Here is a 25,560-nt window from a genome sequence, read left to right as displayed (position 1 = left end):
CATTTCAAGTTATTTCTTGGTCCTCAAACTTTGGTGTAATGAATACTTTCTAACTAGTCAACCACTGACTAGAGCTTGGGACATTGTCATTAATAGATATTTCTTGCAATAAGATTCAATCTGTAGTTTACTGATTCAGTGATTATTAATAAGTTACCCATACTCTTTGACCCAGAGAATCCAGTGATAGGTATATACCCGAAGAAATCAAAGACAGAAACTTCTCACGGGTACCAAAATATTTGTTGTAACATTTTTTATGGAAATAGAACTAAAGACAAAGTAGGTATCCATTAACTGAGGAATGGCTCAACTGTACCACATGAACATAAATAATGGAAATAACAAATATGAAGAATTTGGGAAAACATGTAGATTTATGAACATACTTGCAGAGTGAAACAAGCAAAACCAGGAAAACAATATACATGCTAACAAATGGAAAAAACAATAAAATAAAAATAAATGATATATAATTTTAATGACCCAACTTTCAATTTAATAGTTGAAAAACACACCTCCCTTCATTGCAGTGGAAATGTAAAATACTGTATGTACACAGTGAACGTGTTCATTGGTTTTGCTGAACTAATACATTATCCTATCTTTTCTTAATCCTTGTTACAAGAGAACACATTCTGAGTAAGGAGAAAGGACTATATTTGGAAATGATGTGAAGTTCAGTGCTCTTTTGCTTTTATGTTGTTTTACTTATTTCAGTGAAATTGACATTTCTCATTCTATAATTCTCTACTTTAAGAGTGAAACAGCCTCTATTTTTCTACCTCTTTTGACCCCATAAGCCTCAATTTTCATTCATAAGAACCAATTTAAAGTGAGGACTTGTGCCTTTTCAAAGATTTATTCACAATGACACTGCATTTTAATCTTCAAGCTGAAGTTTCTAAACACTGTGCTGCTGCCAACCTTGTCATTTAGTTATTTAAAAATAGCAGCAGCTGAAGCTATCAGAAAAGTTGGCAGCATCATTGTGGATATTAAATGACAAAATGTGTGCCATACTTTGTATCCACTTTCTGTAGTGTAGTGCCATGATTTGCTTAACATAGTAATTGTGACATAAAACCTAGTCACATTACCCAGTATAAATTCTTCCCTTTAATTTTTTCATACAGATGAAATACAATATCCTGTAGAGTGTAAAAGCCAGATATTTGAAGAGAGAAAGAAATTTATAGTCCAAGGAGGAGCAAGGGGAAGAAACAGAACTAGGCAGCATTCTCCAGTGCCTGAATGCTGACTCTAATGTATATGAACATCATTTTTTAAAAGCATCAGCTGACAGCTTTAGATCCCCAGTCCCTCAAAGGAAAAGTCAAATCCAGTGGGTTTAAAATAAGTGTGGGTGATCCAAGAAAAGTAAAAGAAAAATGAAAAGCTAAAAAATCATGAAAATACATTTTTAATTTTCAGGAATAATATACAAAAGCAAAACAAATCTATCTTTAAGTATGACATCACATCTACAGTCTATTTCTAGTTTTAATTACTTCTTACTTTAGAGCAACATTTGCCTTTGCTTATAGACAATACAGCAGCAGGTGATAACTTCTATCGTTTCAAGCTGTGATTGCTTACATTTCAAATACAAACAAATGAACATGTCTCAAATCACATCTCAGGCAGTTTAACCTAAAATGTATAGACAATTAAACAGTAAATTTGATGTAAAAAAAAATACAAGTCACAATACAACAAAAAATACATTAGATTTTATAGGGCATATACTCAGAACTTGTGTTTACATAATGACAAACTAGCATCAATTAATCAGTGTCATCCTTGTCATTAGCAACCAAGGGAATGATGAAAGGAAAGAAAATATTTTCTTAGACCTTACAGAACCTTAGAATTGGAAGGGACCTCAAAAGACAACTAGTCTAATCCATACCTGAATAGGAATTCTCTCTCCAACATCCCTGATAAGTGAACATCCTGAGAAATGATCATCTAGCCTCTACTTAAAGACTTCCAGTGATGGAGAACTCATTACCCTGAAATAGCCCATTAGGGCACTGTTAATTAGGAAATTCCCCCTTACCTCAACATTTATTAACTCCAATTAGAAGAGTTTTTATTTCATGGTCTGCTCTCAAGGTAACAACAGCAACAAATATTCTATTAACAATCTTATATTTGGCTGAAATTTCACGAATGGGATGGTGTTTGTCTTCCATATCAAATATTTCCTTAAGACTAAATTATAATCTAGTTATAATTATTCATACTACTCCTTGAAATGAAATCAAAGTAGAGTATATTATTTGAATTGTAAGTCATGCATATATACTCACTTAATCTTAGGGTTTTGCTTTAAAATAATTCTACAGTGATTAATTAGTGTTTATTTTTAAACTCTGAAATTAAATCCAACTATTATTCAGGGTGAAGAAAGGAAACATTGGAATGGATTATCATGATTCTGGGAGAATTTAGTTTTGCAAGTATTGACTATTTAAATTTAAGCCATAAATGACTATAGTAACTTGTTTATTTTTAACTGATTATATGATAGGCAAAAAAATTAAGAAAACATTCTAAGGACTCAATATACTATTGTGGCTCAGGCTGGAAATGCCAGCAGAATTTCACACCTGACTATTTTACCTTGTCTATTCTATTAAGGACAGCCAATTCCAATCTCTACTATAAATCCAAGGTAATCAGCAAATGATCTTTCACAAGATAGGTCAGAGTATGTGGAAAAAACCCCATTAACCAATATTAAAGGATGCCAGATTGAGTCCTATCTAGGGAAAACTGACTTTTCCAAACACACCGTTAACATACTATATATATAGACCCTTTTAGAATTGAGATTTATACAGGCAGACCTAAGGAGACATGTATGCAGTAACAACTTATTTTTTTAAATAATATATAATCTTACATTGTTATTTGGGATATTATCTAATTGTTTCCAAACCCAATGACTATAAGTTTATTCCCAAATTCAGAATTCAATTCCAAAAATTATACACTTAACATCTTAATTGTCCCTATCAACTGCAGAATGACCCAGCATTCATGTTTTTTAAAAACTCTGCATTTGAGAACCAAATTTCCCAAAGTATAAACAGCTTCTCTTAATATTCTAAAGTCATAAGTCCCATTTACACAAATTCTCATTAGTTTAATATGTTCTATTTATATCTTAACTTCTTGCTCAGGAAGTAACTCTTCTAAGAATATTCTTTGTTTTTTCATTTTCCTTCTGGTTTCCAAATCTCCCAATTTCATTCTATCCCTAAAAACATTTACTGGCCCTTATTCTTCCCTTTCTCTAAGTTCTGAGTTTCCCTTTTGGAAAATACTTTCAGAGAATGAGATTACATGATTATAGATATTCCTCCCAACCAGCAAAGGTTAGAGATCTATTCTCACAAAAATACAAAAAGAATAGTCTTAATTTTTTGAAGTGTTGGTGAGGAAGAGATTCCAAATTGGGATCATGCTAATACAGTTGATGTAAAATGGAATCTTAGCTACTCCTAGTTAAGCTTCAAATGAACAAAACCTGGAGGCATAAATAATTCACTCCACATGTGGGGATCTTAGGACTCTACTATTAGCCAAACTTTTGTCCCTTCTTGCCTCCCTCTTTATATACTTACCTATTAGGCAAAATGAGAAAGATAAAATGTCTTTGAAGTCTCCCATTGCAGTTAGTTCATTTTCTCATTCCCCAATCCAATCTCATCTCACTCCACCCTCCACAAGGTTCCTTTTCTTATTCTTATATAAACTAGTAGTAGCTAAATACTTAAGTGGTTTATTAAGCAGATTCTCTACAGATACACTGGCATTTTGATAAAGAATTCCAGTAAAATGAAGGTTTGAAGGAAGGAAGGCTATCTGCAACTCCTAACTTAGAACACTAGAAACAGGTTAGGTTTCCTAACTGCTACTGCCAAAAGGCCATCTCCCAAATGCTCATGTGACCTTGGACTGCAAAAGTATGAAAAATGTTTAAGATCTAGCACAATATTTTAGAAGAGCTGTTGTCCCTAACCTTATACATGATGTTCTCCAGTTCTGAAAATATATAAAGTTCTAGGTTCCACATTATATAAAACAAATTAGTTTTCTGCTTCATTCTTATTTAAAATGTTTGAAATTCTGAAGTTTAAAATAAGGGATCACTGAAAGTACTCTCAAAAGGTATTAATATCTACTTTAATTCAAAGAGGTAGTTAGAATGTTAAATTGGCAATATTTGGCATTCTTAAAAATTTTAATTTTAAGAGTAATTTAAGTGTTTAGATTTTAAAAGGTGTCAGTGCCACAATATGCATGTCTTTTTTCAATAATTATTCAACAGCTCTCAATGCTTTTAATTACTAAATGAACATTAAATTTTAAAATGACCTGACAAATATATTCAAACTAGTCCAAATTTGGCAATGTGATTGAGATAAAGCAGCAAGCCTACAAATTTTCTATTTAATATTTGTTGAATTTGTCGACATCAAATGGAAACATTACTTCCATGTCTCATATACTCTACATATACACATAAGCTTGATATCAGTATTTGGAAACTATTCTCTTAAGAGAAATCACTCAATTCTTTTGCATTAAGCATTTCATAAAGACAACTAAAACACTTGGCAGGAAACAACTAATATGGTTATGAGACTTCCAGAGAAGAATCAAGTCTCCAATACATAAGGTTCTATAAATATGATAAATAGCTGTACATCATTGGGGAAGATGTCAAGAATGTCATCAGTTCTCCATATCAAGGAAGGTACAAAGGGAAGTTCCATTTTGGAACTAAAGGAATCCCCAGGGACTGCCAAAGTTCTGTAGGACTGAGAAAATGTTGCAAATCGATTCCCAGGGCTCTTCTTTGGGGTACAAGACAGGGAAGATAAAGGTCCTCCCTTTCTTGATCTCTTCATCTTCAACAATGTGGATAACTCATCACACAATCAAAAGTCACCATAGCTATGTCACTGGATATGTTAGCATGAATAAACAAAGTCCAAGCAGGGTCCATGGATGACTGTAAAATTACAATTCAAATTACTAAAAACAAAAAAGAACTAAAATAACTCAGAATGATAGCTGGTAGAAAGCGAGAATATTTAATATTCAGTGTTCAAGGATATGCACACTAGCAAATACACTTTCAAGACTTGATAAGCACTAATTCATAACTCATATTTAAACATTTACTCCAGAATTATAACCCAGGAGCACAAAGTTTATTTACTCTGCAGACAAATACTGTTCAAAATGCTTAGAGGCATTCATTTGGTCTTTTTTTTAAAAAACATGGCAAAATGATGTCAGAAATATATTTATTCAGGGAAACAAAGATGTCAAAGAAAATATTTGAAATAATTTCCAACAAGTTATAGGTAATTAGTAACCACATCAACATAGATTTCTTAAGTGTGGTTTCATAATTTAAAAAAAAAAAGAATATTCCACAAATTCTACCAAGAGTTAGTCAGTATACTTAATTACTTTGATTTCCCTTAGTACAACAAATGAAAATACATATGAATAATTTTAAAGTTTACGATATCATCTCTAATTCCAAGTGTATATCCAGGTCCAAGAGCCGAGTCTTCTTTAAGTTGTCTGAGACCCTTTTTGTGAAGTGTCCCAAGAGCACTGAAACCAGAAATTCTATGTATATGTGTGTGTGTGTGTGTGTGTATATTATACATATATAGTATACACATACATACATACACACTCTGGAAAGTAGAGTTGTCTCATTGTCCATCAAAAACTCAATGGTAAGACTGCAAGAAAAAAAAGGGGGGGGAGGTGTCAAATTCTACATTTTGTTCAAGTTAATGTTATAAGTACTGCCACTTCTGGTGGCTTGAAAATGTATACTCATGGAATCACTTTGTATATTAATAATTAACAATTGGATTCATACACCAAAATTAATCAGAAAAGTCCAATGACTAGAATTTTCGGGGGAGAGGGGATGGGGGTGGGACAGCACACAGATGCAGCCTGAAAATCTGAAGTGATCTATCTAATATAGTAGTATGTAGTGGACCATTTCCCAAAATTCTCTAGTGAGAAAAATGGTACTGTGTATACATATAAAAATTTATCTTTATGAAGCCCATGAAAGGCAGCATAGTGTTTATGGTGGGCAGTGGTCACCTTGAAGTGAGGAAGATATAAGCTCTGACTCTAACACTATATGACAGAGACCAAGTCTAATCTCTCAAGGCAGATGGCTAGGCAGTGGGGGACAGCATAAGTAACTAAAATCCCATCTTCTGCAGGAAGCCTTTCTCAACACACCCCTCTTAATTCCAGTGTCTTCTCACTTTTAATTATTTCCTATCTGTCCAATAATATGTAGCTTGTTTGTTCATATTTGCTAGTTGTCTCCCAATTAGATTGTGATCTCAGTGAGGGCAAGCACTATCTTTTGCTTCTTTTTAAATTCCCTCAGCCCTTAGAACAGGGCCCAGAACATAGCAGGCACTTAATATATACAGAAGACCCCCTCTCTTCTTCCTGCTTTCCATGAAATAACACGTTAAAATATAGAGATGGGGCTATTTTGGCCTGCTTTCCAATAAAATTCTTTTAATAAAAAGTAATTTGACTTGATCTTATTTTAGTTCATTTTCCTTTTAGTGAAACTTATTACAGAAAAAAGTAGCACTTGCCTCAAGATTTGGAAACCACCCCCTCACTAGACACTTTAAACCTGGGACCCTCCCTTCTCTAGTTCTAAAATGGGGGGGGGGGGGGGACACGCAACAATACAATTCAGAGTTCTGGTCATAACATTCTCCCTCTTTCCTCATTTCTCCCAACTCCAGCTCTACAAATATATTCAGAGTCCTACATATTGCCCACCCCAAGTTTCATTCATGGCCAGAGAGAAAGAAATCGTCAACTATGTTCAACTAACATGAAAATATTAAGTTAAATACTCACATGGTGACCACCAGGCATTGGTGGAGCACCAGTAGGTCCAGAAGGCACTTGAAAAGGATTATTAGGAGTAAGATAGAGTCCTGGTGCAGGATATGATCCCACAGGTGCAGGAAATGGAGCTGGTGCTGGTGGTCCCCATGCTCCAGGTGGAACAGCTCCCCATGGAATAGGTGGTGCTGTTGTTGGTGCTTGGGGAGGAGTAGGATATGGCCCTGCAGATGGATATGGCATATTAGGTGTAGGATACTGCCCTCCCATTCCTGGTGTCCACGGTCCAGAAGACATGGATCCCCATGGCCCTAGGGGACCAGCTGTAGCTGGATCTGTGGGTGTACCATATGGTCGTGGAAGGTCTGGAAAAGGCATATTTGGTGTAGGATATGGCCCTGTAGGGCCAGCACCTGGCACAGATGGAGTTGGATAAGGACCACCAGGTGGAGGACAAGATGGTCCAGAGGGAGGAAAGGGTGCTGGAGGTCCAGGGGGTGGTCCAGCAGGCACTGAGGGATATATTCCTGTGGGTGTAGGTCCAAAAGGCACACTAGAGGGTGATGCACTTGGTGGAAGTCCAGATGGCACAGAAGGTGGAGCACTTGGGTTATTCCAAGGATTGGAACCTGGCCAACCCTGTGGTGGCTGACCAGGTTTTGTACTGCTCACAGTGGAATTTTTGGCAGGCGAATGTTCTGGTAGAGCATCTGCCAACTAGAAAACAAAGCAGAGCTGTTTTAGCTATCTTTCTCAATAGATAAAATGCCATGATGAAAAAATCCCATCAACTAAAAACCTGTATATGGTGGTCTTCTAAAGCTATATTCATATTATTAGGAGCAAAATTCTCCAAAAATACCACCATACCACTACCACCAATATCACATTAAAAATCTAAACATAGTAGTTTTTCAAGTAAAAATTTCCCAGAGAAATCTAATAGTTCTTTTAGCTTATTTGATCTAAGACCAAAGAATAAAACCTTTTGAAAATGGCTTCAATGCTATGCATTTTTTAAAAAGTTAAATCATAAAAATGTTATAAAAGACAAATAGATTAACTTACTGAAAATTCATCAGACATTTTCCTGGAAAACAAAAGAAAAATATTTCAGGAGCATTTCTTAGATAAGGAGGTCATATCAGAGGTCAGTTTTGTTTTATAAACATAATTTGCTTATTGTCAGAACTACGTTCTTAAAACTTCAAGATGAAGACGTAAAGAAAATGAAGTTGAGATCCATTAAATTATAAATGTAATCTTCATTTATATCTTTACTATTTCAAAACAAAAAATAATCTCACTCATAAAATTAAGTTGGTCTAAATGTCTCAGAAGCTTCCTTCAATTTAAAATTATACTTATATGGCCTAAACATACTTATCCAGTTAGCAAGTTTCTTTTCTTTGTTTTTTACTAATATTTTATTTTTTTCAATTACATAAAAAACTTTCATTTTAAGTTTATGCCAAATTCTCATCCTTCCTTCATTCCCCCCCTCCTAGATAGCAACTGATCTACATTTTACATGTGTAATAGCATAAAATATCTTTCCATATTAATCTTTTTGTGAAAGAGAACTTGAACAATTGATAGAAAAGGGAAGAAATGAAGTAAATTATATATAGTATGTCTTGGTCTGCATTCAGTCACCATTAGTTCTTTTTCTGGAAGCAGATGGTATTTTTCCTAATTGAGTTCTTGATTTTCTTGGATTACTGTATTGCTAGGAATATCTAAACAATTAATATATATTCATATAATACTACTATTACTGTGTTCAATGCTCTCCTGGTTCTGCTCACCTCATTCTGTTCCCAGTTCATGGTATTTTTAGGCTTTTCTGAAATCATTCCTTTCATCATTTCTTATAACACAGTAGTATTCTATTACAATCATATATTACAACTTGTTCAGCCATTCCATAATTGATGGGTACTCCCTCAGTTTCCAATTTTTTGACACAAAAAGCACTGCTATAAATATTTTTTGTTCAAACAAGTAGTTTCCCCCTTTTCAGTCACCCAAATTTCTTTTCTTTTTTAATTTTTAAAAAATTTTATTTAGTCAATTTAGAGAACATTATTCCTTGGTTACAAGACTCATTCTTTCCCTCCCCTCCCTTCACCCCTTCCTGTAGCCAACACACAATTCCCCTGGGTTTTATATGTGTCCTTGATCAGAACCTATTTCCATGTTGTTGGTGTTTGCACTAGGATGATAATTTAGAGTCTACATCCCCAATCATATCCCCCTTGACCCAAGTAATCAAGCAGTTGTTTTTCTTCTGTGTTACTCCCACAGATTCCTCTGAATGTGGATATAATTTTTTCTCTTAAGTCCTTCACAATTGTCCTGGATCACTGCACTGCCACTAATGGAGAAGTTCATTACATTCCATTTCAGTCACCCAAATTTCAAGGCATTTTTAACATGAAGATAACCAAATAAAATCAATTCACAACAGAGACTTCCAGGAAAAGCCAAGAGATTGAACAAGGTGCAGAACCATCCAGGACCCTCTTAAATACTATACAGAAAAGATTTTTTAAAAGTGCACCAAACCAAATAATGATCAAAAAATCTTAAGAAAAGCTATATTATATGTACATTTTTTTATTGCCTGTGTTTGTAGCAGAGGTCAGCCAGAAGGGAAGGAAGAAAGGGCACAAGCTTTTATTAAATGTCTTCTTTGGTGTTGGGTGCTTTATAAGTATTATCTCATTTGCTACTTACAACAAACCTGGCTTTATAAGGAAGAGATCCAGACAGAAAACCTGGAGTGAGGGCAGTGCTTAGAAGTCTTCTAGTGGAGACCAACATTATAAACTTACCTGGACAACATGCAACATTGAATACCAACAAGTCGTAACAATGGACAGCTCTAATGAGAAAGCCCTAAGCCAGTCTGTAGCATCCCAGGTATATTCTCATGTTGAAAGTATTATTGATGTATTGTAATTGTAACCTAAGTACTCACCAAACACATGGCCATGTTAGTTATTGATCACTGCATTTCTAAATCCTCAGTCCAAAGATCAAAAGAATTCCTGGGCAGGGCATTAGCTGCCACAGGGTACTAGCTACCTCATTGTTAGGCCATACTCCTTACCAAGTCACATGTTTGATTAACCTCCCCCTCTTTGATTATGTGATTGTCAATTGAGCCAATGTTAAAAAAAAAAGAGCCATGTCAAATGTTCATTAGCTACCTCCCACTCCACATTCCTAAATTCTCCAATGAAAGTTTGGAGACATGTGCAGCATCGTCTCTCTCAATACCATGAGGAGCACACATGATGGCCCATGTTATTTAACTCCTTGACTATGAGTCTTTATTCCTTTATCTCTCTCTCTCTCCTTTACCCATTTCCCCTTCAGTTTCCATTCTTTCTCAGGTGTCCACCCACGAATATATTAATTTGTGGCTGCAGGCAGTCAGATATTCTGATATGGGAAAGCCTTGGGGACTAGAACTGGGAGAATTAAGGGGCATGGAAGGTGGAGAGCAGCTGCAATGCCCTAGGAAACTCAAAGTTTCAAGTGAGCCTTGCAAAATCTGAAGTAGGCATGAAAACTGATAACTCTGAGCCTAAAATCTAGTAAAAGTCAATGGCAGTAACTACAGTAATAAACATAAAGAACAATGAACATGTCCAAGAACATATGGAGTCTATCCCCAACATAAAACCCCAATTTAGGAAATGTAAGTAAATTGAAGACAAAGAAATTTTATAGCTACAGGACATAAATCTAAAAGAATAACTCCATAACTACAAAAATAGGAGAAATGAAATAAGATTTAAGGGGGAAAAAGAATTCTTATAAACAAAATGAGAATTCTAGAGGAAAGAGAATAAACTTACTACAGAGGAAGTTAAAACTTTATCAAGGTAATAGACTCCCTAAAAATTGTTGTTCACTTGTTTTTCAGCAGTGTCCAACTGTTTGTGACCCCATTTGGGGTTTTCTTGGTTAAGGATACTGGAGTGGTTTGCCATTTCCTTCTCCAGGACATTTTATAGATGAGGAACTGAGGCAAACAGGATTAAGCAACTTGCGTCGTCACACAGCTAATAAATGTCTAAAGTCACATTTGAACTCAGGTCGTCCCTACTGCACTCTACCCACTGTACTACCTAGCAGTCCCTTTCTAAAAATTAAGATGAACCAAACAGAAATCTTTAATTCCACTGGATAACAAGAAATACTTTGAACGAAATTAAGACTGAAAAAGTTGATTATTTAAAAATGTTTCATTTCCTAAAATGTCCTGAAGAGATCAAGGAAAAATAATTTTTAAAACCACTAGAGAAGTGGTCTGGCAACCAGAGGCAGTCTTGCCAGATATAGGAAGTAAAAGGCCTCTCTCTACAGGAGTTACTGCTGCTTCTACAACTGCTACAAAGGCTAGGGAAGCCTTAAACTATCCTATATTTGTTCCAGAGAGTGAACCAGCTTTGATGAAGGAATGAATCTAGGATTTTAGACAAATGACAGCATTTGAGCAGACTACAGAGTTTGGAGACCATCAGGATTATACCTTATTTTCTCCAGACTTTAGGCCATTTCTAAGTAGCAATTAACTTGACCAAGAGAGTAATGACAGACAACAAGGTCATAAAACTTACTACTATCTTGGTACCAAGCCAACTGCCAACAAAGCAGGTCCAATACTGACTAAAATGCAATAGATCTTTGCAGGTCAATTCTAGGATCCTTACACTCTTTTTCACAGAATGAAATACCAGAAGCTGGTGTCAAGGAAGAGATGCCATCATCACATAACTCTTAGAACACTGAATTTTCCACAAAGTATCTCCGTCAACAGTGAAATTAACTCAGGAAACAAGTTAATACAGGCTGAGTACATAGCATGTAAAAAAAATTACATAAAGAAAATCCACCTTGCAACCAATTCCTTCAAGGCAGCAGTATTATGCCAACACTGCAAGTGCATCATCATCCCATTTCCCATATGCAGGAAGAGCTTAAGTGGTGAAGGAAGAGCTTAGGCTTAAGACTTCACTTGGCAAATAACACCAAAGGCCTTTCTGCAAACTCCATTAGCAATGATAGTCAACCACATGACCCACATGATTTTCTGAAGTTTGAGACTGCCACTTAATTAAAGCTCTATCAAGTCTTACTTTGAATGCAATTTGTTTAAAAATAGATGGTTATAGAAACCACACCAGAAATCCCAACCCAGAATGTTAATTTGTTCCTCTCCAAAAGTTGGCTTCATCAGTGCCATTTTAGAGTAAATGTTGTAAGAAATAGAATTCCACAGGACCTTTTGGGCTTAAGTGTTTGTTTTGGATGAAACTGGCTTCTTCCAGCTTTTGATTTTGTTTGGATGTCTCCAAGAACAAAAGGCAGTGAAAAATGGGGAAAAGAAAGTGAAAGTGGCTTATAAGTGGCTTTTTTTTTAAAGGTATACTCCTTTTTCTTTTTAAAAAGACACTTTGCTAGAAGAAAGGCACGTATATAATAAAAAAAATCTGGGAAAGTCCCTCTGATAAGTTTCATTTCTAAGAAAATATATAGGCCTACCTGTGTGATCCTGAGCAAGTCACTTAATCTTAATTACCCTCACAGCTCTTCTACTTTAGAACTGATTCAAAGACAGAAGGTAGGAGTTTAGGGGAAAAAAGTTAACATATAGGGAGGACCTGATTCAAACTTATACTAAAAAGACTATTCATCTGCCTCAATGGACTTGTTTTATGGAATTACTTATTGATTTGCTTGGTCCAGTCTAATTTTAACGGAATCTGTTACTTGTTAATTTTTTAACATCTCCTATATACTGTCCCATTCTTTCCTCCAGAAGTCTCAGTTTTTAGTTTTAGATTTGGACTTTGTGTACAAAAATATTTATAGCAACTTTATGTAGTGGCAAAGAATTGGAAACTAAAGAGGTCTCCATCAACTGGAGAATAGTTGAACAAATTATAGTATATGTTTGTACTAAAACAGAACTGTGCTTTAAAAAAGAATGAAGTAAATGATTTCAGAGAGCCTGGGAACATTTGTATGGACTAATACAAAGTAAAGTCCAAAGAACCAGGATAGCAATATTACTGTAAAGACAAACAACTCTGAAATGTAATGACAAGCCATGATTCCAAACTCATGCTACCCACTTCCAAATGGAGATGTTGGATTGAGGGTGCAGATGGAGTTTTTTTGTTTTGTTTTGTTTTCCTAAAAGACATGTCCTATGCTAGAATTTATTTTTGAAAGAATAAATGCTTTTTCAATAAACACTCAAATAAAGCAGGATATCTATTTTCCTGCTATTTAACATAGTTCTGGAAATGTTGCCAATAGCAACAAAACAAAAAAAGCATAATAGATAGACAATGAAAACTATGTCATTCCTATTTGTTGATGACATTGGTTTATTTAGAAAATCCTAGGGAATAAGCAAATAAACTAATTGAAACAACTAATTAAAAACACTTTTATCTAACAGTAATAAAATCCATTAAGAAATAGAAAGGAAATTCCCATTCAAAAATCATAAAATAATCAGGGAATCAATCTGTCAAAGAACACTCATTATCTGTATGAACTCACTCCCAGTCAAAGGATATAAAGTTTTCAAAAGAAATGCAACCACCAATGGAGGACAGAAAAGTACAACAATCAAGGGTTGCAGATGAGACATCCAAGGGAATAAAAGGATCATCAGTTGCATATGTATTTGCCTTGCTTTATCCAGTTTGGGAGAGCATTGAAAATCTGATGATAGAAGTTAAGGAGAAAATTTTATACACAAACTTCACCCCTATGCATATTAGTCCTATATTCATCAGTCAAGGGTCATTTTTAAAAATCAAGAAGCTAAATATTCTACTGTTATATACAAGTGTCTTTGGAGAAAAGACAATTCTGTCAGTCCCTGAAAAAGCCACAACTCAAAAGAGAACATTTGTGGTTTCATACTAGACCTTAATGTCCAGATAGTAACAGAAAAAAAATTGTCCTTGACATAGATATGTTTGAATATATCATAAAGCATAACAGTGTATGGAAACACATTAAAAACATTTAATGCTGAGTAAAGAAACTTTTTAGAGTGAAGTTGCCACAATATGTCTAAGATTCCCACACTGGTTCTCATTCTGATTAACTTGGAAAAAGAGTTTTATAGAGGTGATTCCATACTTTCTTCACTTTGAGCTTTAAAAAGACTTTTGTCTTTGACTAGAAAGAAAAAGGGAGGGGGACTATTATATCTGCTAATTAAATTTAATCCCATGCACAGTGACATCACAAGGACTTCTGATTTCTAATTTAAAAAGCATATTGTAGAATCACCAGAGAAAAAAATCATTTTCAAAAGCCATCTAAGAATGGGAAATAACAAAGATTTACACTAGATAAAATGTCAAAGAACTCTAAACATTCCATGCAAAACTAAGCTTCTTAGATTTGGAAAAACTGCTCTAACTCTATTCTATACATTGTCCAGATGAACATCACCATGCTGTCAACATCATAAAAACTTAGAAAAATGTGGATATGCTTCAGTTAGAATGAGAACACAAATAATGCTACAGGAACACTCGCATGAAGTAATTTTTGAAACTGATAATCACTGACAAGTGGACAGAGTAAGGCAGCATACTAGGTATCCAAAAATTACTTATCTTAAAGCATGTATCTTTCTCAATTTCCTCTCCAAATCTAAATAAATATTTTTGATACCTTTTGATTTTACATCATTTATGTGTTCTTCCTTTTCAGCTATCCTTTTCTCAGATTCATCCATTATAACCAATTTTTTAAAAGAAAAATTTAGCAAAACCAATTAACACCTTGAAAAAAATCTGATAATTATAAATAATACAACAGACTAATATAGTCCCCCACCTTTGGAAAAGCAGGATAGGAAAGGTATATGTTTTCTTATTCTTTAGGGTCAAGTTTGGTTACTATAATTTTACAACAGTGAATTTCAATTTTATTTTGAGGTTGCACTTAAAATTATTTTTTAAATTCTGAATTCAGATAAATAGTATTTTAATCTGCCTTATATTCTGAAGTATATATTGGCACACAAATGATAATAACACATCCCTAAATTGACCCAATTTGGGGAATATAATTTTAGAACTGGAAAATAATTTTGGATTAAGCACGTAAGTCATTTTTAAAAAACATTCTCTTTGAGGGTAGCTGGGTGGTTCAGTGGATTGAGGGCCAGGCCCAGAGATGTGAGGTCCTAGGTTCAAATCTGGTCTCAGACACTTCCTAGCTGTGTGACCCTGGGCAAGTCACTTAACCCCCATTGCCTAGCCCTTACCCTTCTTCTGCTTTGGAGCCATACACAGTATTGATTCTAAGACAGAAGGTAAGGATTTAAAAACAACAAAAACCATTCTCTTTTATCCAATACTACTACTACTAAATATTTACCTCTCTTCCCCAAAAGGACAAAGGCAGAAGGAAAAGTATCAAATTTGTAAAAATACCTATAATAGTTTCTTTTGTACAAAAAAACTGAGAGGTAAGTGAATACTTCATCAATTTGGGAACTATTGAACAAACTGTGGTATATGAATGGCCTATTATATATGGCAATCATAAGAAATAAATAAGAATTCAGAAAAACTTGGGAAGATATACCACAAAGCAGAATCACAATAATTTGATGACCATAATAATGTAAAGGAAACAAAATGAAAAGTTTTAATAATTCTAATCAAAGAAGTAACCAATGGAAAGAGACATTTAAACATGGCTTCGTCCTCTTGGAAGTTGGTTGACCAAATGTGCATAATGAAGACTAGCCCGCTAATACATTGTTAGTGGAACAGTGAATTAGCTGAGTAGGTCTACCCAATCTAGAGAGCAAGTTGGAACTAATCCAAAAAAATTGCTAAATTGTTCATAACCTTTGACCCAGTTATACCAGTAGGTAGATTCTCTAAAGAGAACAAAACAAAACAAACAAAGAAGGGAGGCTGAGGGTGGATCCCAGATTCAGAAACATTTATAACAAATCTTTTTGTATGGTGGCAACAAACTAGAAATTAGGGCAGGAGGTAGAGAAGTGGATAGAGCACTGGGTCTGGAATCAGGAAGGCCTCTGTTCATATCGTGACCTCAAACCTAAACCTTGTTTGCCTCAGTTGCCTCATCTGTAAAATAAGCTAGAGAAGGAAATAGTAAACCACTCCAGTAACTATGCCAAAAGAAACCCCAAACAGGGTCATGAAGAGCAGTAGGCTATGGAAACAAAACAACAATTATATTTATATTATCTTCATTATTATGAATTATGTTATAACAATTATATTATATTCAAAGTATGGTATATATGAATATAAGAGATTGCTATGCCACAAGAAATGAGGAAATGAATGGTATTGGACAAATCTGGGCAGACTTGAATGAACTAAATAAAGAATTGTAACCAGAACCTATATTGAATAATCTATACAATAACAAAAAAAGTTTAAAATTTAAAAAAAACCCACTTTATATTGTCACAGTTTCAGAAGACCAGTGATGAAACACACTGTGCGCCTGACGGAGAGGTGCAGAATAAAGCACATTTTTCAGATGGGGACAACTTCAGGATTTGTTTTGTTTGACTATGACTATTTGTACTTCTTGTCTAAAGAGTTTTATTGAAGGGCTTAGTAAAGTGAAAGAGTAACTGTGCAGCAGCAGTGATTTTTTTTTTAAATCCTTAATATCTAAAGAGAAAAACCTGCAATAAAATCAATTTAGAACTAGAAATCATATTTCTTTTGACATACTATGACATTACTAATAAATTCTAAAATCACTGATAAGAGATGACAATCCAGTCCCCATTTCTTTTAATACTATTAACAATATACCAACAAAATATATTCACTTATGAGCCTTCCGAAGTATCATGATAGCTCTGGTTTTGTTTTGGGGGCTTATTTTTACAAACTCTGAGTTGAAAGCAATCTCAAAAGTCATTTATTCCAACTAATACTTGAAAAGAAATCCTTACTCCATCAATAATCACTCCATTTACAAATATTTATGGGAGATAGCATCTGTAATCCTACTGAAAGCTTATATGCCAAACACTGTGCTAGGCATTGTGTACACAAATATAGTGGCAGTCCCTATCCTAGAAAACCACAGCATATACCTTTATACATACATGTCCTTTTAGTAGACTGTTAAATTCCTTGGAGGGATTAGGGGAGTGGGGGGAACAGGTTGGGGTATCCATAGCGCCTAGAAGATCTGGTTCCAAATTCTGATGCTTACTGTGTGATCAAGTTGCTTAATCTCCCTTGGCCCTCAGTTCCATCATCTGTAAAATTAAAGGGATGGACTAGCTGATTTTTGAGCTATCTTCAGTTCTAGATCTGTATCCTAGTAGCATTTATTAAATGTCTTGTAGGATCTCCAGAAAGAATTACTTTCTTCAGTCTAGAGTTTTTTTCAACGCAAAATGCTACTCTAGGGCACTAATCCAGATTCTGTGGTATCAAAGCCTTTCACTTAAAAAAAAAAAGAAAATTTGAGCTGAAACTTTGACAAGACTTATAAAATGATCTAAAAAAAAATGTCATTAATTATCAAGAAGCATAAAAAGACAGGAAAAACCCCAGATACTTTCAGATCCATTTTAAATTCAAACTCTAACCAAGGTACAAAAACCATTCATGAAAGGGATGTGGTTGTTTGCTATTAGTTATTTTGTAAACTAGGAACAGCAATGGTTGGAATAATTCATTTTTGAAGATGCTTTTACAGTAATTTTCAGGAGTTTGAATACTTTCCATTTATCAGTTTCAATTAAGCAACATAAATCTTTTAAAATTAACTTTTCTTTTTATAAATAATTTCTTAAGACAGATTAACATAAAACACACTATTCTTTGAGATTTGGATTCCAAATAGACAGTTGTCATATTTGCATTATTGTTTTGGGGATTTGGCATGCCAATGAGATTGGTAAATGTTTTGTTTCATTATTTGAGTTTTGGTTATAAACTGCTTTGCTTTCCTAGTGTGCCTTCCTAATTTGCCCACAATTATCTACAATGACCACTGGCACTAAAATCTACTGAATATAAAATAAACATCAATTAATTTTGTCAAGATACTGAAACTGTAAATAACAGTAAGCACTTAAAACAGCTTTAAGGCTTAAAAATACTTTATAAGGGGGCAGCTGGGTAGCTCAGTGGATTGAGAACCAGCCCTAGAGATGGGAGGTCCTAGGTTCAAATTTGACCTCAGACACTTCCCAGCTGTGTGACCCTGGGCAAGTCACTTGACCCCCATTGCCTAGCCCTTACCAGTCTTCTGCCTTGGAGCCAATATACAGTATTGACTCCAAGATAAGGTAAGGGTTTAAAAAAAATGAAAAAAAAAAGTACTTTATAAATATCGTTTTATCTTCATAAAAATTCTAGGAAGGTGTTATTATCCCCATTTTATAGATGTGGAAACTGAAACAGATAAGTTAAGTGATTTCCCAAGGATTACAAATCTATTAAGTATCTGAGACTGGTTTTGAAACCAGTTCTTTCTAATCACAGGTATAATGCCCTTTGTTATACTACTAGAAACCAACTTTTCAGTCCCTTCTAATTGTTTGTACCTTGAAATAAAAAAATGGGAGTATAAAGTTTTGTTTAATGTTACTTTTCCCTTAGAGCATTTATTCTTTGCAGAATCCCAAGGTTCTGTGGAACATAGCTTTAAAAAAGCTCATGTAGACGTTAACTTAAAAAAAAAGATATTAACTTTTGTCTCAGGTTGGTCAAAGATATAGTGATAAATAAAAAAAAGAAAGGTCTCATAAACACCAAAATATTATACCAGCAATTTTCTGGCTATCAGAGAACTGGGAACAAGGGGCCTATCTATTGTGGAATGGCTGAATTATGGTACATGAATGTTACTGCCTTTTAGAAAAGAACATGAAAACTGAGAAGCAATGGGAGCACATGAACTGATACAAAGCAAAACAGGCAGAACCAGGAAAATAATATATAAGGCAATGGAAGAAACATCATCAAAGGAATCTGAATTCTCTGAAATTATGACCAATCTTGACCACAAAAAATATTCAGTAAATGAGAATATACTTATCTCCCTTCTTGAGTTGAGGGAAAGGTTATAGGGTTTAGAATTATGCAAGTAATGTCAGACTTGGCTGATGTGTGAACCATTTTTTCCCTCATTCTTTTTTAATCTTTGTTGTAAGGGATGGCTTATGGGAGTGGGGTGGAAGAATATGCTACAAATGCAGGTTGCAAAAAAGAAAATATAATAAAATACCAGTATTGGCAACCATCAGTCACACCAATTGACATTCTCTTAAATATTGTGTAGTGTATACCAGTAGTCTTTGAGAAGATTCAATTGTTTTAATAGCTTAAAATAATGCCAAGACTTTTGGTAAACCCGGTATATCATGATTTGTGCTCTCAATATAAAGTTAGAAAGATCAATGACTGAGTTATCTGCAAAACTATTACTGTTAACTTGTAAATTTAAGGGAGGATAATTAAGAATTGAAAGCTGTTTTCACCTAACCCGTAATAGTTTCACAAACCAACGTTATGAAAACTGCATTGTTGATTGTAATAGGTTATTAAATCATCTTAAGAGAAACTAAGAACAATTAAAATATATATGTTTTTAAAAGTCTTTCCCAGAACGATTCCCTTTATAACTGGCTTAAGAATCTGAGTGTGGGGTGCATGTGCGTATCTAGGAGAATGGAAGGGGATAGATAAAGGGAGGGCAACGGTAGCCATGATATGGAAGGGACATCACTCACCACTCACTCAATTCCCCCACCCCCACTCCAGCTGAAGAATAAAAAGAGGCCAGCGAGTCCCGGGGCGCGGCCAGACCCTGACCCCGAGAATATTTTAAATGGATGGGGGGAGGGGAAATTACCTGCACAGGCTCTTCCGCCTAGGCGTGCCTCTGACGTCACGAAGGCAATAACGTCACCGCTCGTGACACCTCTCCCCCTTCCCCCCAGACCTGAAACAGCCCCGCCCCTTCCCCCCTCCTATTCCCTCAATTAATTCTCTCCCTCCATCCTACCAGTCGCGGGGACAGGTTGGCCCAGACGCCCAACTAAAGCGCCGTGAGATGAGAGGCAGCGGATGTAGTTCAGCAACGGCGAACCTCCCGCTTTCGAGTGCAGGCAGCCCCCTTAACCCGGCTAGAACCGCGTCCCCGCGCCCCACTCCCCACCTAGCTCCGACGCGGCCTCACCAGACAGGATCGGACCCCAGACCGAGCGGCCAGAAGTGACGACGGCTGGAAAGAGGCGCTGATGACGGAGGGAGAAAAAAGAGGGCACGAGAAAGCAAAAGGAAGCAGAAACAGCAGCGGGCAGCGGCGGCGGCGACAGCAGCAGCACCAGCAGCAGCAGCGGGAGCGCACGACTCCTCCCCCTCGGCCGGAAGAGGAAGTGGCCAGCACGGCGCCGGCACTAACCCCGCCCCTTAGCTTCCCCATCCTCCTGCTTCTCCCTCTTCCCAACGGGAGGGGCTGGAAGCGAGGAATTTAGGCTTCGCTTGGACTGGTGCAGTTCTCTGATTTAAGAGTCAGCGAGCGGGAGCGCGCTTGCGCCTGCCTCGGGGCCACTTGAGTCTTTGGTGGAGTTCTGAGGATTGCTGGGCTCCTCGGAAGGGGTGGGGCTAGAAATTCCTGTCCTAATCAGGACTGATTGCAAATCCAGTTGGGGCTATGCTGGAACCGGCTCTTACCGGCTTCGGAGAGCCATTGTTAAATTTTTCGTGTTCGTATTTATACTTTAGAAATCAGCGCTACAAATCAGGTCTTGATTATATTGTTGTGCTGATTGTCTACACTTAAGAAAGCAATTGAGAAAATTGTTGATTCAGATTAAAAGTGTATAATTAGTACATCTTTTTTGGAGAGCTGGTTGTTAAATATTTATTATGTAATATTATATAAATATTAATCAACCCAACACTGAATGATATACAGTAAGTAACCGCAAATCAGCTTTTAAAAGACCGGGTTCTGAAAAAGAAAGAAAGAAAGAACCGGGTTCTGAACTGAGCTTAAACAAGTTCTCTCTACCCATAGAGAATCAACAATCCTAGCCCAGGATTCAGATGGTAGTGGAAACGTGTTTAGTTTTAGTTAGGAGTCCAGAAGAACAGGGTTGAAATCCTGCCTTAGGCACTAGATAGCTGTATGACAATAGCCAAGGGACAACTTCTATGACCTTCATACAGACCTCATCTGTGAAATGGGAATAATAATAGCACTTCAAATGAGGTAGCAAAGGTAAAGTGCTTTGCAAGCCTTAAAGTGCTGTATAAATGCTAACTTATTCACTATATCCACTTTCCAGACACTTTCAATTATAACTGCATCTCAATAAAAATGCACAGTTTGGCAAATTAGGTGTCCTTTAGATTTTTCTACCCTTAACTTCCCTAGGCCTCACTTTCCTCACATGTAAGATATGATTGTGGGGGTTATTTAAAAACAACTTTTCAGAAGGAATGGATAGCTATGTCCTAAGGTCTGGCCCAATAGTCAGAAAGTTGAAGGCCTTTGCCTGCATAACCAGCAAATTATTGAAGGAGGAAAGGCAGGTAAGATCTGAAAACCCAGAGAGGGTTAGCAAATTCTCCACCAGTCTCCTGAATGAATATTTGGATAGAATTATATCCATCTGCCACTCCTCAAATATCAAATAGGTGATATTGATGAAAGAAAATCTCAGTCAAGTTCAGGAAAATGAGACCCCCCCCCCCAAAAGTTCATTAAAACACATAAGAAATGCATTGTGCCAGCCAGGTGGGAACTCTTTCAAATAAGAGCAAGACAATCTTATAGATACATGTTCTGAAAGGAGATAGGATGAAAGTGCAATTCTGACTAGCAGGTAATAAATACAAAGGACAAAGGGATGAGACCAAAGTACATGCCTCCTCTCCCCAACAGACTAGTTGACCTTTCCCAACAGAATGGCAGACACATACTGGGAAGACAAGCAAGACTGGAAACAATGGGGTCATTTAAACTGGCTCATCACTAATTTCAGTACCACATCGGATAGAACACTAACTAGATCTGGAGTTAGAAAGAGCTGAGTTCAAATTTGGTTTAAGACACTTATTTGCTCTGTGATCACAGGCAAGTCACTTGTCTGTCTGCCTCAGTTTCCTCATTTGTAAAATGGAGATAATAGAATCTCAGGGTTATTGTGAGGACAGAATGGGATAATATTTGTGAAACTCTTTGCAAACTTTAAAGCACTTTATTATTATTATTATTATTATTATTATTAGGGAGTGTAACTTCTAGCTTACACTCACTAGCTTAACCCATCTCCATTCAATGTTAGGTATACAAACAAATTGTAAATGACTAGCAAACTAGCAAAAACTAACAAAAATGAAGCAAAATAGCAAACAGAAATTGGGAGAATTTCTATACATTGAAATATATCAGTAAATACACAAGAATACAGAGTATTCTTTTCGATGACCTTCAGCAGATCTATCTCTCACCTCTTTGGGCTCTGAGTGTTGTCCCCTCCACAGATCTGGGTGCCTTAAGCCTGAGCTGCTCTCCCTTCCCCAGTGCCTGGAATGGAGCAGCCCTGGCTTGGGAAGTACTGGCAGCCCAGCAGCAAGAACCAGAGCATGATAGCCTATGGTCCTGCTGCCAAATTTGCCTGATGCAAGTTTAGGTGAAAAAAATTCTAAAAGAGTTCTTAGGCTAGGAGTAAGGGAAGATCTCAGTTCAAACAGGAGACAAAGAATGATCTCACTCAGGGGAGTTAGCAACATGCTTGTTCACTAGATTTGTGAGCTCTTGAGATCAAGAAACATGATGAGACTGGCATCTCATCCATGTCTACAGCCTACAAAACTGGAGTCTACTATTCAAAGACTTTCTTTTTCCCATAATCTTTCAGGAAATCTTTTCTCTAATGTGTTTCTGAGGCATGTCTAGAATCAACTCACATATATCCACAATTTTTCCATTCATTATTCTCTCAGCCATTAGGAGTCATGTATCCCACTAAAGCATGTAAAACTACCCCAGGCTTGAATGGAAGCTGCATTACCTATAAAAGAAAGGAATGGCCTAGATGGTTACCAAAGTCCCTTCCAGGTCTAAATCTATATGATTCTATTGCATTATGTTTTTCCCCTTTTCCCTTCCCAGCACTTATGGCCAAAATTCCTACAGATCATAGGGGAACTTTGATAGCCAATTTAAGTACCTTCTGAGAATCTTATGATTGGTTGTTCAGCTGGAAGAACTGATTATACTGGATAGCACCTGGAAGAAGAAGGTGAGGTTTCTAGTCCTTCACTCTACTTCATCATAAACAAAATAACCCTCCCAAGATAAGCTTATCACCTCTAAACTCACCACCCTGCTACTAACTCAAGGCTTATTGATACCACCTCCTTCAGCCTCCTTTCCCCTCCGTTGGAAGGCTGTAGGGCAGAGTACCAAATTCTTCCCAATTGCCTTCCTTTTTAGAGAGGGCAGAAAATGGTCTCAGATCACTCTACTTTGCATTGACTACCCTGCCTGGTTTCAACTCCAGAGAACAAGATGCCCTCAATTAGGTACCTTCTGATGTCTCATCTCCCTTCCCTTCCACCCTCCCACCTGTGGGGGAAAAAAAAAGATTTGTGGACCTTAGATATTAAGTTATATAAAATAGATATCGCTATATAAGATTTAGTTGTAATGAAATAAAACGTGAAATTCCAGGGACAGAGACCCATGGTTTCTGTTCAGAAGCTAACAGCTCTGATTAGAACCAGTTACTGACAAAGCCTGACCAAGAGAACCTGAACAGATAACTTTTGAACCCAACATTCAACAGTTGATTACTTCTGGACCCCATATTTGGCCCGATAACATCTGAACCCCAATATAGGATCTTGCCATTACTGCTCAATTTCTCATTATGTCCTATCATATATGTTTGGGTTTGGTGTGATATTTTATATGTGGGTTTATGGTTTTTATCAGGAAAATGAATTTATTACTTTCAACATCCCCCACAATTCTTCCTCCTTTTGTATGTTGTCTCCTCTCTTAGATACTGGTCTATACCTAGTTTCTGCCAAATTGCTTTACAATTTCCCCAACAATTTTTACCAAATGGTGAATCCTTATCCCAAAAACTTGGATCTTTATTTTTGTCAAATCGGTTAATCAAATCTTTTATTACCGTTATATATCCGTTCTAGTTCACTGATCGACCTTTCTATTTCTTAACCAATACAAGATAGCTTCAATAATTACTGCTTTAAATACAATTTAAAATCTGGTGCTGCTAGATTTCCTTCCTTTACATTTTTTTCAGTAATTCCTTTTTTGTTCTTTAAATTAATTTTGTTATTATTTTTCTAGCTCAATAAAATAATTTTTTGGCAATTTAGCTGGGAGGTGTGGAAAATTAATATTAATTTGTATCCTTATCACCTCCCAAAAGTCTTTTGATTTTTCAAGCTGTTTCTGAAGCTATGTTGGGTCCTAAATCTTTCTATATCTGCTTCCAGGTCTTTGTTAGTAATCTATAGAAATGGTGGTAATTTCTGTGTTTATATCCTGCTATGTTGCTAAAATTATTGATAGTTTTCTTTACATTAACATTAAACTATGCCTGTATTCCTGTTATAAATCCTATTTGGTCAAAATGTATAATCTTTATGACAGGAATTATGAGAGGACTTTATGAATAAATGGGATATAGAGAGCATTGTGAGATGTAAAATGTTTAATTTTCATTGTAGTAAATTTAAAAAATTGTACAAATAAAACTAATGAAGCTAAGATTAAAAGAAAAGCAAAAAATTTGGGGAAAAATTCATAATTTCTCAGATAGAAGTCTCTTATCTAAAATATGAGAATTTTGTCAAATTTATAAGAATTTGAGCCTTTTCCCAATTGATAAGTGGTCAAAAGATATGTTTCAGCGGAACAGACGGAAGAAACCAATAAGAAGATTCAACGGCTGAGATGGCGATACAGCAAGGCACTGTGGAGTGCTTAGGGCATGTTGGAGCACAAAAGACAACACGGCCATCCAATGCAGCTGAGGAAGTCTCCAGGTGTAATGACTTCTCGTGCCACTGGACCCAGGCTTCCAACGCCGAGAGAGTGGGACTGTCTCTGTGCATCGACTTTTCCACTTAAATCTCCTTCACACACAAGTGTCTTTGTGCACACTCATCTATCATAGATGAAAACGCACAAAGACAATTGTCATCCCCGGTTACCGAGAGACTACTACTATACTTCTCTTAGATTGAAGTCAGGGACTCTTTCTTTTTATTAATTGTATCCCCAGCCTGACACAAAATAGGTACTTAATAAATATTTATAAGATTGGATTATTGTTTAGATCTTGAACCCAACCCTGCAGGTACCAAGATGTGATCTCATTGAGGTGGAGAGGATAGCTCTTCTTTATTTGACATTATGTTGTCAGGAGCTACCACTCTCCATAAGGAGCAAGGAACTTACTTCAATGGGATAATACAGAAACCCCTGGCTGCCTTTGCCTCACTTCAATGTTTCCTTCCTTTGGCATCAAACTTATGAACATTAAAAGGTCTA

At 36.1% G+C, this 25,560-nt stretch overlaps 1 protein-coding gene across 5 annotated transcripts; it reads right to left on the bottom strand.

Moving 5' to 3' along the window:
• Window positions 1–1,407: 1,407 nt before the first annotated feature.
• MAPK1IP1L (mitogen-activated protein kinase 1 interacting protein 1 like) lies at window positions 1,408–20,327 on the bottom strand. Of its 5 annotated transcripts, none has more exons than XM_007473151.3 (4): window positions 20,197–20,327; window positions 8,008–8,029; window positions 6,952–7,656; window positions 1,408–5,780 (listed from the first exon to the last, which is right to left on the bottom strand). In XM_007473151.3, the coding sequence occupies exons 2-4, from the start codon at window positions 8,023–8,025 to the stop codon at window positions 5,769–5,771; spliced, it is 735 nt and encodes a 244-aa protein (XP_007473213.1). In that variant the 5' UTR covers window positions 8,026–8,029; window positions 20,197–20,327; the 3' UTR covers window positions 1,408–5,768. The 5 variants fall into 5 exon arrangements, with proteins under 5 accessions (XP_007473213.1, XP_007473214.1, XP_056666950.1 ...); XM_007473152.3 differs by having other exon boundaries at window positions 20,176–20,312; XM_056810972.1 differs by lacking the exon at window positions 20,197–20,327 and adding an exon at window positions 20,023–20,148.
• Between the last annotated feature and the right edge of the window lie 5,233 nt (window positions 20,328–25,560).

This window comes from Monodelphis domestica, chromosome 1, assembly GCF_027887165.1.
Source record: "Monodelphis domestica isolate mMonDom1 chromosome 1, mMonDom1.pri, whole genome shotgun sequence".
Classification (NCBI taxonomy): Eukaryota; Metazoa; Chordata; class Mammalia; order Didelphimorphia; family Didelphidae; genus Monodelphis; species Monodelphis domestica.
This window is presented reverse-complemented; position numbering and strand designations above follow the sequence as displayed.